General features: G+C 31.5%; 7 protein-coding genes across 7 annotated transcripts, besides 1 other annotated feature; 2 read left to right on the top strand and 5 right to left on the bottom strand.

Annotated features, from left to right (window-relative positions):
• Positions 1 to 29: 29 nt before the first annotated feature.
• On the top strand, positions 30 to 1,551 carry TVAGG3_0585340 (SART-1 family; the record flags this gene model as incomplete). Its single annotated transcript, XM_001306584.1, has 1 exon — positions 30 to 1,361. The coding sequence occupies one exon, from the start codon at positions 30 to 32 to the stop codon at positions 1,359 to 1,361; it is 1,332 nt and encodes a 443-aa protein (XP_001306585.1).
• Positions 1,552 to 1,617: 66 nt separating this feature from the next.
• Positions 1,618 to 2,417, top strand: TVAGG3_0585330 (uncharacterized protein; the record flags this gene model as incomplete). The annotated part of the gene is made up of 1 exon (XM_001306585.1): positions 1,824 to 2,390. The coding sequence occupies one exon, from the start codon at positions 1,824 to 1,826 to the stop codon at positions 2,388 to 2,390; it is 567 nt and encodes a 188-aa protein (XP_001306586.1).
• A 124-nt stretch (positions 2,418 to 2,541) lies between these two features.
• TVAGG3_0585320 (uncharacterized protein) lies at positions 2,542 to 3,535 on the bottom strand (the record flags this gene model as incomplete). Its single annotated transcript, XM_001306586.1, has 1 exon — positions 2,588 to 3,511. One exon carries the CDS (start codon positions 3,509 to 3,511, stop codon positions 2,588 to 2,590), a length of 924 nt encoding a protein of 307 aa, XP_001306587.1.
• A 176-nt stretch (positions 3,536 to 3,711) lies between these two features.
• Positions 3,712 to 4,898, bottom strand: TVAGG3_0585310 (post-chaperonin tubulin folding pathway; the record flags this gene model as incomplete). The annotated part of the gene is made up of 1 exon (XM_001306587.2): positions 4,005 to 4,778. One exon carries the CDS (start codon positions 4,776 to 4,778, stop codon positions 4,005 to 4,007), a length of 774 nt encoding a protein of 257 aa, XP_001306588.1.
• A 273-nt stretch (positions 4,899 to 5,171) lies between these two features.
• TVAGG3_0585300 (amino acid transmembrane transporter protein) lies at positions 5,172 to 6,633 on the bottom strand (the record flags this gene model as incomplete). The annotated part of the gene is made up of 1 exon (XM_001306588.1): positions 5,210 to 6,601. The coding sequence occupies one exon, from the start codon at positions 6,599 to 6,601 to the stop codon at positions 5,210 to 5,212; it is 1,392 nt and encodes a 463-aa protein (XP_001306589.1).
• A 44-nt stretch (positions 6,634 to 6,677) lies between these two features.
• Positions 6,678 to 7,719: a mobile genetic element.
• A 1,435-nt stretch (positions 7,720 to 9,154) lies between these two features.
• Positions 9,155 to 10,843, bottom strand: TVAGG3_0585280 (uncharacterized protein; the record flags this gene model as incomplete). Its single annotated transcript, XM_001306589.1, has 1 exon — positions 9,756 to 10,694. One exon carries the CDS (start codon positions 10,692 to 10,694, stop codon positions 9,756 to 9,758), a length of 939 nt encoding a protein of 312 aa, XP_001306590.1.
• A 529-nt stretch (positions 10,844 to 11,372) lies between these two features.
• TVAGG3_0585270 (cyclin-dependent kinase inhibitor 2C-related family) lies at positions 11,373 to 12,509 on the bottom strand (the record flags this gene model as incomplete). The annotated part of the gene is made up of 1 exon (XM_001306590.1): positions 11,373 to 12,509. One exon carries the CDS (start codon positions 12,507 to 12,509, stop codon positions 11,373 to 11,375), a length of 1,137 nt encoding a protein of 378 aa, XP_001306591.1.
• Between the last annotated feature and the right edge of the window lie 79 nt (positions 12,510 to 12,588).

Raw genomic sequence — 12,588 nt, 5'->3', positions numbered from 1 at the left:
GGAAAAAGTGACATCGAAAATTTGAAAAAATGAGGAGAAGGAAATTCGTTCCACGAGAGGATATCAACCCATTAGTACACCCAGTACCGAATTCTCCTTTGAAGCCACTCATTCAGACTCCTCAAACACAACAAATTCCTTCTCTTAGTGCTCCTGATGAAAAAGACTTGCTAAAGAACACAGTTCCTAAAGATAATTCGCAAACATTAGATAACAAACCAAATATTGCTGAAAATAATGATAAACAAAATGAAATTATTAGTCAAAATAGCGAAATAAGTAATAATAATGGATCATCAAACCAATTAGCTATTAATGAAACACTTCAAAACGTTTCCAAGCCAAAACCGAAGTTTACTTTTCAAAATGTACCAACTTCACAAAATGATGTCAATATTTTTGAGAACCATCAAGTAGAAACAGGTGATACCGATCATCCACAAGCCGTTTCAGAAAATACTTCTAAACCAAAGCCTAAATTTACATTATTAAATGTTCCTGCTTCAAATAATAGAGAAGAAAATACAAACAGCTCAAATAATGATGCTAATATAACTCAAATAAGTAATGAGAATAATAGTTCTGTTCCAACCAATGAAGAAAAAACAAATCGAAAATTTTCTTTCTTTAATTTACCAAATACTGATATCAATAGCGAAAATAATCAGCCAAATGACATTAAAAATGAAAATGAACCACAAACTAATACAAATAAACCAAAACCAAAATTTACATTTTTAAATCTTCCAAACAAGCCAATAGAACAAGAACAAACAGAACAAAGTAATATAGAACAACCAGAAGTTACAAAAGACCACTTAGAACCTATTACAGAAGAAAAGAAGAAAGAAATTGCAGAAATTTTAAATCACGACAAACCATTAGGATTTGGAATATTCAGAACATTTCAATATCTCCAAAATACATCACAACTTATCATCCATAAAGGTGAAAATGAGAGAATTCTTGAATATCGAGATGAATTTGGAAATCTTGTGGACGAAAAGGGCGCATTCAGGACACAATCACACGTTTTCCATGGAAGAAGGCCAGGCGCAAAGAAGATGAAGAAACTCAAAGAGAAATCTCTTGCAAAGAAGAGAATTGAAGATTCAATGGTCGGAGACACTCCTCTTCAATCAGGAAAGGCACTTAGAGAAGCTCTTGCTAATTCTGATAAGCCATTCATTGAACTTACAGGAACAAATCGACAAATTATTCCTTATATTCCTGCTGAAGTCCAGGTTGATCCAAAGATGGAGAAGAGGAAGAAGAGGCTTAAGAAGGTTAAGAAGATGAAAGTTAAAGAAGTTGGAGGTAAAACGGTGCATAATTTCAAGTCAATTATTAATCCTCAATAATTCATTATTTTGTTTTAATAAATGTTATGTATATATAGTTATTATTGCCTCTACAAATAGTAAATTTAAGGAAAGAAAAGTATATCATTTGAAATAGAAGATGATTTGTTTGGAGTCAGTAAGCCATTATAGGTACCACATGTATGTATGCGATGATAAAAATAGTAATTAGTGCTCAAATGAAGTTAATTCATCAAAAAAGAATCTCAGATTGGTTAAATTTCTAAAATTATGTTTGCTTTCAAGCAAATAGATTGCTTGAACCATTTTAATCATTTTCTTTTCTCAAGGTATTATCTCTCGCAATTTCGAAAATCAGAATGACGTGTGGCATTACATAAATATGTAATGCCGGCTGTTTATTATATTATACACGTGTGTTTCAAGGTGAAAATCTGATTTCCTAACTCTAAAATCTAATGTCACTTTTTTATACTGGATCAAAATTTTGTCAATTTTTTCATGACTGAGTGGATTCCTCTTTCTGGGGATATCCTATCAGGTAAAACACAAACATTATACAAAATACTACGTGAGCTTTTGAAAACTGGAAAAGTCCAAGTTTGCGGCTTTTTCCAACCTTCTAGAGAAACAAATAAAATTCGCGATGGTTATGACTTAGCATTCATTGGCCAAAATGCAATTACATATAAAAAATTTGCTGTGAAGAACCTTAATGCCCCTCCAAAAACAATGCCTTGGTTCTTTAATAACGCGTTATTTGATGAAGCGCTTGAAGAATCTAAATCCTTTAAATTTGATGGTAGACCAGTTGTTCTTTTACTAGATGAACTGGGACAACTTGAAGTTCATCAGAAAGGCCATTTTAATGCGATTTCTTCTTGGGTTGAAAGACTTAAAGGAAGAAAAGCATTCATTATAGGTACCACATCAGCATATAGAGTTGAATTAGCCAAAGAAATGATGGAAAATTTAGGTGTAAAAACTTCAGAACTAAATTACAAAGTTCCTCTTGATGATAACCAAGTTTCAGAGTTTGTCAAGACACTAATAGAGCATCTTACATAAGATTTAATAGAGATATATTATTTTTCTGTAAATTATAGATGATTTTATTTCAATTTCATTTGTAAGATTATTTTTTTAGTAAAACATTTTTCCTTTAAACATGTTTTATAAAGATATGAAAGTTAAGATATGAAAACAAAATTGAATTAAGTTTTAATATAAAATTAACAAGTTTTTTACAAAACGGCGAACAAATATTACTGAAGAGCTTCAGTTTGGCACCATTGCCATACTGATGGTTTCATCTTTACAGATTTATCCATGCAAACTTGGACATCTTGTCCAGTTATGAGGTTGTAGTCTCTGAGATCTTTCTGTCTGCCTTCTAAATTATAACGGCAGCCGATTCTTTCTGTTTCACGCGCTGCTATTTTTTCTCTTTGTTCAACAATTTCTTTTTCGCGAGCAATAGACTTCTTATTTCTTTCGCACGAGGAGCTAAAGTCCTTAACAAACTCGTTTGCAACCTTTTCATCGGTTGTTTCGCCAGTAACAATGTTAACTGTATTCTCCATGGCTCTTCTCTCGTTTGGCGGCACTCTGCTCAGCTTGAACTCATGAGTTCTGGTTCTTGCATCCAATTCGCTCTTTGCACGTGTGGCCTCGAGATTTGCAGTAGGGAATGTATTTGAAATAGGATCAATTGAACGAGTAGCCATGATTTTTTCTGAACGTTCGCGCTGTTTAAGGATTTGAGTAATTGAATTCTTGAATGCATTGGTTTTTGCAACGCCTGTAACAGAATCAAATTCGGTGTTTTCATATGAAGGTGTAATTTCGCGCATTTGTCTTGGCTTAGCCTCATCTTTGAATCCTTTCTTGCCATTCCATGACAAAAGATCTAAGCCATGATCATTAGAAGGCTTGACTTTTCGCTTAACTTCCTCTGGTGGATCGAAAAGATTATCTGTTGCATAAAAATGAGAATCGCAATTGATTTTTGTCTTTGTGTATTCCTCATTCGGCTCTGGTTCTTGTCCAAAGATACCACCATCTTGGTATTGTTTAATTTTTTCGCGAACATAAAATGATTTATCAGGTGGAGCGTTCCTCCTGGCTTCTTCTTGCTTTAAAAGTTCTGCCCATGACTTTGGTTCTGGCTCCCCAGGTCTTTTTATCATCCTAACGAAAAAATTATATCGTTTCTCCTGCTTGGTAACGTATTTTTAAAAGTCACTTTTTTTATTTATAGAGAAACAAAAACTTATTGTACAATAAGAACTAGTATGGGAAGAAATAACTGGTTATTTACCTCTTATACTGAAATTGCAAAATGAGAATTGAAATTGAATCTCATTAATGATCTTCAAGCTTTCTAGTTTACATATAAAATATATTATGAAGAATATTTATTTTCTACATCTGAAATGTTCTATAATGATGAATTTGAGAATAAGAATTTTTATTCATGATGAAAAGAATCTATATAATTGTAGCTCAATTCAAAAACTTTGTGGTCAGAATTAGGTAATTAGAAATTTGCATCACCGCAATGATATGTGTTAAATTCGCGAATTTTTAATTTGAATGTGAGAAGAAATCTGCATTTTCATTAAGAAGAAGATGAAACACAAGCATATGTTTAAAATAAATCAATAAATATATAGAATATAATTAAGCTTTAGTAACATACTGTGGAACTGATTGTTCATTTTCAGGAATTGTTGTCCAATGTGGTGATTTCTCAGATTTAAGCCACTTAAAGTCCTTAACATCGTTCCATGGACCTGGCTGAGATCCATAAGGAGCAAAACGAACTCTATCACAATCTTCAATAATTGGTCCAGACATCATTTCAACATAGAAATCAGTATCATATGTTTCGTGTATACGCAATTGCTTGCATCCAAGTAAGAATTTGCAGTTTGTGCACTTAGTTATATGAATAGATCCTCCAATGTTGAGAGCAATGACTGTTGTATCCTTTAAGTTTGTAAAACAGCATGCCATTGGAGAACCAACGATCTTTACAGTGCAATTTTCGAGCTCTGTAAGACCAACTCTTGTTTCATCAGATGAAACTTCTTTAGAAACATTCTTTTCGCCTTTCATTTGCCATGTTTGGATATCATTTATTATGTCATTATCAATTGTAGTTGTATTTTGCTGCTTTTGCTGGGTAGCCTTTCTAGAAAATTTGAACACTGGCTTTGCAACAGCAATTTTGACTTTGGAGTTTTCTAACTGATGAACATATAGCTGAAAAGTAAATCTTGGTAAAAGATTTTGACCTTGTTGAAGAATTACCATCAAAGCGTCAACATCACTGTTATGCTTTGCCGCATCTGTTATTTTTTCACTAGAAATTTGTTTTATTCTGTTTTCCATCTCAGATAAGAATCCTTGTTTGTTCTGAGAGGATAAGCATCTTTGCAATTCGTCGTTCATAAAAAAATGTTTTCTTTTCTAAACGTGCACTTTTTAATTCGTTTTTGTTCTGGCTACTTAATAATTATATTGAATCTTCTTTACCCCGGCTACTCTTGAAAAGAGTTAGTAGTATTTGGCATATATCTGGCTATTTCAAACAAATTCAATAATTTTGATATAATATCATAATATTACCAGTTATGAGTAAAGGAAAATTTGCCTTTTGCAGTATGTTGTAGCATAATACATAATTGATAGCCCTCAAAATCTAAATTATTTTTGATATTGAAAATAATATTGATTTCCTATTACGTTATTAGTAAATATCATAAGTAAACGAATGTTTAGCACTAGAAATAGGATATCTTGCTTAAAAAGAAAGATATAAAAAGTTATTTAACAATAAAACATGTAAATTTATTCGATAGGTATTATAATATTAAAATATTCTAAGCGCCTTTTGAAGAAAAGGCGTGAACTGCATCAACAAATGCCAAATATGTTGAAATAATTCCAGCAGCTAAACCGAAGAGGCCAAGAAGAATTGCCAAGATATTCTTCCAATATGTCCACTTCTGTTTCGAGTTAAAGAAGTAAAGAATGGCTGGATACATATAATTAGCAAAACAACCACCAAGAGAGCCAGAAACACCAAGAGCTGGCTTGACCTTGGATAAGAACATAGCAATAATAAGAGGAATGCCATTTGTAAGGCATAAAATTAAAGCACGCTTTCCATTTGATAAAGTATTTGGTGTATTAACTTTATAAATCAAAGAAGACCAGCTACCGAGTACTGCTTGGCTAAGTAATGGATAAGCGCATGTAACAACTACAAAGAAACAAATTCTGACGATAAGAATAACAATATCATTATTTTCAAAGCTATTAAGGATATTATCTGAAGTTTCGGCACCAAAGATTGTATATCCTGTGATTCCGGTTACACCAACAACAAGGCAGCAGAGAATACAAGTAATAATAATTATTCTGCATCTTTTTCTGTAATCTGGGTTGTAAAGCTTCATTGATGGTATAGTTACAACAGGTAATGAAAAGGTGATCGCATAAATTGATAATGTTGAGAAAACTTTGAAATCAAGTTTCCAATAACTGATTGACTTGCTAATTCCTTGCTTGGGGACGATTGAACTGCATTTGTATATCATTACAATGAGGAAGAATGAAAGGCAGAATACTGTTGCTGTTGAAAAGTATTGCAAGAATGAAATATTACGTGGAATAGTAAGAGGAATTGGGAGACATATAGAATAGACGAAAATCATGAGGGCTCTCCACCAAATTCCTTTAGTTAGATCGATTCCTCCCATAGAAAACCATGAAATGAGCATATCTCCAGCGACAATCATATAAGCTAGGAGGGCACAAGTTAAGAAAAGAAGTGTTAATACTGATAAAACAATCGAACCAATCTTACCTAGAATCTTAAAAGCGAGGTCGTCAAAACCATCTGCTCCTGTTTGCGTCTGTAGCTTGATAACGATATTTGTTGCGAAGAATGATAAGACAGCCATAAGTATTAGAACAACATATGACATTATTACGCCTGTATTTATGAAAGAATTAGGAACACTTAATAGACCAATGCCCAAAACAGAGTTTAAGAGATTGAAAATAGTTCCAATAGCACTAACTTGCTTAACTTGCTGTTTTTGGCTTGGTTCTTCGTTAACATCCTCTTCTTCTGGTCGAGGGACATCTGGAGCTTGCTGGATTGGAAGACCATCAATACCAATTTGGACCTTTCCAGCAGTTGGATGCTGATTTTCGTTCATGCTTGGTAATTCATGGTCTTCATTAACGATGTCTTCGAGCTCCATCGTATTTTCGATTTTGATAGTTTCGAAAAACGATGATATTTTTTGAAAGAATTTTTAGAAAAATATTATCGGAAATGAGTAGGGGTAATTTTAGCTAAAAGTGACACGCCTGTAAAAAGCGACACACCCGTGAAGGGTGTGATTACCGATCGGTAATTTCGACAGTTTAGAATTTAAAATTTTTTATGGAACTGTTGCGAGTTTCATAAAGAATTTAAGGAATATAAGCAAAGATTTGAATCAAAATCTTAGACCTAAGCCGCTCGATTCGCTCGCGGCTTCCGCGAATTACAGATCAGCAAAGATTTGAATCAAAATCTTCGAACTAAGCCGATCGCTTCGCTCGCGGCTTTCTTTATTATTTTAAATTTGCATATTTCCATCAAAAGTTCATAAGGTAAAAAATTTCGTTTATTTTTACTAAGAAAAAAAAGGTTTTTGATAATAAATTTATTTTATTTCGAAAAAGTAGCAATAATCGTAAAAGGGTATTGATAGGCTTGCTAAAGTAACTAATTTTAGCTGTCAAATACTTTTGTATTTTGAAGTAAATTAGTATAAATTTGTTTTTACTTTTATTTCGAAAAAGTAACAATAATCGTAAAATGGTATTGATAGGCTTGCTAAAGTAACTAATTTTAGCTGTCAAATACTTTTGTATTTTGAAGTAAATTAGTATAAATTTGTTTTTACTTTTATTTCGAAAAAGTAACAATAATCGTAAAATGGTATTGATAGGCTTGCTAAAGTAACTAATTTTAGCTGTCAAATACTTTTGTATTTTGAAGTAAATTAGTATAAATTTGTTTTTACTTTTATTTCGAAAAAGTAACAATAATCGTAAAATGGTATTGATAGGCTTGCTAAAGTAACTAATTTTAGCTGTCAAATACTTTTGTATTTTGAAGTAAATTAGTATAAATTTGATATTATTTTAACTCCCTTTGAAAACCTCAATTTTCCATACAGAGGGAACGGGAATAGCATCCAATATTCCCTGAGAATGGTTGCGCATTCTCAGTTCCCTCTATATTTCGAACGAAGCTCTTATCGGTCTTTTTTTTTAATACTAAACGTTTTTTTTCCCCTGTCACTTTTAGCTAAAATTTGGGTTTGCCAAAACATTTAGCTAGCAATTTCGACCTTTGACTCCACTCAAGACGTCACTTTTTTAATTTTGCGGTATCATATTTTTGGAAAATCTTTATGAATATTATATAAAAAGTCTCTTTAATATCTATATTTCATATTTTAATCGATTTTTAAAGTTTTTGCGAAAAGTATTCAATTATTTTTGCTATTTGGTCGGGTAAATGTCAGATTTGCGACATTTTCTGATATGATATTCAGATTCTACGTTGATAATAATGCTTATAGAACCCTCTTGCTATTGTGTCAAAATTGCGAAACCGATAGCAAAAATATCTCGCAATATCAAAATTGAGATATTGAGTGAATTATGCATTATAGAGATTAAAAATCTGATTTGTGAAAACATCTCATCAGTTTCTAGCTAATTCAAAAATCTTTACTATCTTATTCGATTAAAATGAAAAGGGAATAGTTTCATTATGCTTTAAATGACAGCCTTATAATATAATCATAGTTTTCGCTCAATATGCAGCATTTTTTTTTCGAAATCTATGGTCAATATCCTAAATACTGATTGCTTTGCATTCATATCTCTTACATTTTCTATACCCACATCACTATTCATTGCTATTCCTATCTTTTTCATTTTTGTTTGTTTCTCATAATTTCTCAAAAAACATGATAACTTGATATTTGTAAATATCATACTTTATAACGTAAATAAGAACTTGACCTATTAAGAAAAGCAGTAATGAAAAGAAAATCTGAAATTCATAAAAATTACAAGTTTCTGATGACAATTAGCTTAATTAAACCAGATACAAGATTATATAATTGTATTTTCTATCCAATTATCCATATAATACCTTATCCAGAAAAAATAACTTGATCAATACCAAATGATTTTTTAACTAGTAAATAAAGTATTTTCTTTACACACACATTGTATATCATAGTTTTTTTTTTTTTTGGTTTCGCAAAACATCCAAAAACAAATATGCTATAAAAGTGACAATTTTAGCAAAACGAAACCCTTAATCCAATCGAAGATTCATGGATGAATAAATTGAATAGTTTACATCTTTAGGATCAAATGAATGATTGTATCGTTAATTTAAATTGAACAAAGATACTTTAAAATTAAAAATCAAGGATAGTTGATAATACTGGATATTAAAACGTTATTTTCTTTTGTTCCAAATTTTGAAAGACCTTCCGCGGATTCACAATTTATTTTCTGGAAACTCTTATAAATCTTGTAATAGCCTTACATCATCATCGTGATTTCATCAAGCGTAAAAATAATTGATAGAACATATAAAATCTACGCTTTCATCAAATCAGAAATCTAATTTGTAAATAATTTTATGATGTTCGTATATGCGTATAAATGCAGTTCAGTTAGATGCTACCCTATACTGCATAAAATTAAGAAAGATGAACAAAAATTAGAAAACCAGCAACAAACTCTTTTTTATTTGAAAAATTCTAGTTGTAGCCTGCTTTATTCATGCACATGATCAAAAAAAAATAAATTGAAAAGCAGAATTAGAGCGAGTAAAACAAAATCATCATGTTCATGAATCTTTGAAAAGCCATTTTGTATTATTTCTTTAATGTTTGCTGGTAAACGAGAGCTGCGAACAAAATCTCACTGGCGCAATAATCTATGAACATCTTTATTAGTGCTTCGATCATTTGATCATGATACTCATCACCAGAATAACCATCAGATCCATACATGTTACTAGCTCAAGTTTTAATGTATAGATTTTCATCAGCATCTAATTGCCTGATTATAGAATTCCTATTTTCTTTAGGCATCGATCTTCCAGATGTTGTTGCAAGTATTGCATTAAGCACTCTGAAAGACATAATATGCCCAGATCCGAACTTTGAACGCCCAAGATCCATGCTAAATGGATTGAAATACAATTTCAAATTGTAAGAGGACGGGAACTTTCTTTAGATGCCTCTTGTAATTCAATATAAATAGTAATTTCTATAAACTAAAATGTTTTATTATTGAATTGTACAGATTTCAGCACAAAAAATAACAAAGTTATTTTACTGTGCATAGAAATGAAGCAATAGCAAATCCAAAAACAATTAGCGGCGGTATATTTTGGTTTGCCTCTAATTGGGCTTCACTATTTGATGTTCTCATCAGAGATAAAAATTCGGTTTGTTTTTCATCAAGAAGGATGCAGTTTTTGATACTAGAGATAGCAAATCGTCCATTGTGGTTCAAAACCCAAACACCACATGGACTTATTGAAGGAATTTTTGAATTAAGTGCAGAAGGAACTTCTGGAATAGGATTTTTAAAAGAAAGTGATACAGTTCGTGGAGATTTAGGTATTTTGCCTGGCATGAATGAGACTTCCATCAATTCCTTTTCGCCAGAGTATAAAGTATTAAAATCGTAATTTTGGGTCGAAACAAGTTTTGCATCGCTGGATGATGACGATAAGTGGGCTTTTGTTCCCTTGAAAATAGGAATTGTACGCATTGATTTTTTGACTTTTGCGTGATATAAATATTCTGCTCCTCTTTTAAGTTGAAAATGAACCATTCCACCATTCCAAGATATTTTCGTTATTTTTTCGAAATTATATGGAACCAGTGTCGATGTGTAAACGTAACCTGGCAATCGATTAATTTCTTTTTGAAGTACGTGAACTTCTTCTTGCGATAATCGGCGATTTGGATCTGAAGGTTGCTCATTTTGCACTGTTTCTACTGGCTCGGCTTCGTTTTGATGTTCTTCAACATTTTCTTCTGATTTTGGTTCTTCTTTTGGGGCCGGAACTTCATTTATATCTTCATTTGGTTTGCTTTGATCATCTATTTTATCAGATTTCTCGTCTTCGAGAATAAGAATTGGTTTTTTCTGCCTAACTTTACGAACTCTTGTTCTCGTTGGTGAACCTTTTGGTGGAGAAATCTTTATCTCTTCCTCAGATCCACTGTCATCGAAGACAACAGTTTTTAGAGTCATTGATAAAGAAACTTCTTATAAATTTTTTTTTTGTGCTCAAATTTTGTAAAAAAAAAGTCTCACACCTAACTTAATTGGAACTCCAAATCCTAAGTGTCTAATTGAATGAAAACTAAAACTTTTTATTTCAATTGGTTCTGGCATTCATCAAATCTGAAAGATCGTTTTAAACATTTTCCAAGGTCATAAGTTAATACTTTTTGGTCGGGATAAAGTAAATATAAATCAATATATACTACCTAATATGACTGTTATACTTTTCTGCTATTAAAATAAAGATATGTTGATTTTTGCAAAGCATATCAGAAAGCGATAAGTGCACCATTAAGTAAAATAGCAAAACCCCCTTTGAAAAACTATTATCAGACAATATATTATGATCTCTATATTCAGTCTTATAAAAATACTTCTAGTAATGTTTGCATAAGTGAATAATAAGTTTGAGGTTTATTCTTTGATAAAAAAGAATGCAGTTGCTCATTTATTGAGGGAATTTTGGAAATCAATGTGATCTATTTTAGACAATTAAGGAAAAAAAGCTTCATATTCATTCAGATGCATCTGTATATACTATATTTTATAGATGCATGACTACAAATCTTGAAATTAATTTCCAATATCATTGGCTCATTAGTAGACGAAAATGCAAAAAAAAATTGAGAAATGGTACGAAAAAAGTCACTTTTTATTATAGACTTGTGATTTCTTTACTGATTTTATCTGCGGCAATATGACGCGCGGTTTTTTATATTTATTTTTTGGCTTGGTATTTGCACTATGTGAAATAAGAGGTTCTTCTGTTTTTTTACTGTTTTTATTAATGGCAATATTAAGAGCGGGTTTTCCATTTTGATTTTTTGCCTTGGTATTTGCACTATGTGAAATAAGAGGTTCTTCTGTTTTTTTACTGTTTTTATTAGTGGCAATATTAAGAGCGGGTTTTCCATTTTGATTTTTTGCCTTGGTATTTGCACTATGTGAAATAAGAGGTTCTTCTGTTTTTTTACTGTTTTTATTAGTGGCAATATTAAGAGCGGGTCTTCCATTTTGATTTTTTGCCTTGGTATTTGCACTATGTGAAATAAGAAGTTCTTCGGTTTCTTTACTGTTTTGATTTGTGGCAATATTAAGAGCGGTTTTTCCATATTCATTTTTTTCATTGATATTTATACCATGTGAAATAAGAAGTTCGGCTATTTCTGTGCTATTATGATATGCTGCAATATGAAGAGCGGTTTCTTCATGCTCATCTTTTTCATTGATATTTATACCATGTGAAATAAGAAGTTCGGCTATTTCTTTGCTATTATTATATGCTGCCTGATGAAGAGCGGTTTTTCCATTATTATCTGTTTTATTGATATTCGCACCATGTGAAATAAGAAGTTCAGCTATTTCTTTGTTATTATCATATGCAGCTTTATGAAGAGCGGTTTGTTCATAGTTATCTTTTTTATTGATATTTACACCATGTGAAACAAGAAGTTCAGCTATTTCTTTAAAATTATATTCTGCTACAAGATGAAGAGCGGTTCTTCCATTTTTATCTTTTTCATTGATATTTATACCATGTGAAATAAGAATTTCGGCTGTTTCTTTACTATTATTATGTGCTGAAATATGAAGAGCGGTTTCTCGATCTCTATCTTTTTCATTGATGTTTATACCATGTGAAATAAGAAGTTCTGCTGTTTCTTTACTATTATTATATGCTGTTTTATGAAGAGCGGTTTCTCCCTCATAATCTTTTTCATTGATATTTATACCATGTGAAATAAGAAGCTCGGCTATTTCTTTGTTATTATTATATGCCATTTCATGAAGAGCGGTTTTTCCATCTTCATCTTTTTGATTGATATTTGCGCCATGTGAAAGGAAGTATTCAAGCAAGGAT

The sequence above is a fragment of the Trichomonas vaginalis genome, chromosome II (genome assembly GCF_026262505.1).
Source record: "Trichomonas vaginalis G3 chromosome II, whole genome shotgun sequence".
NCBI lineage: Eukaryota > Parabasalia > Trichomonadida > Trichomonadidae > Trichomonas > Trichomonas vaginalis.
This window is presented reverse-complemented; position numbering and strand designations above follow the sequence as displayed.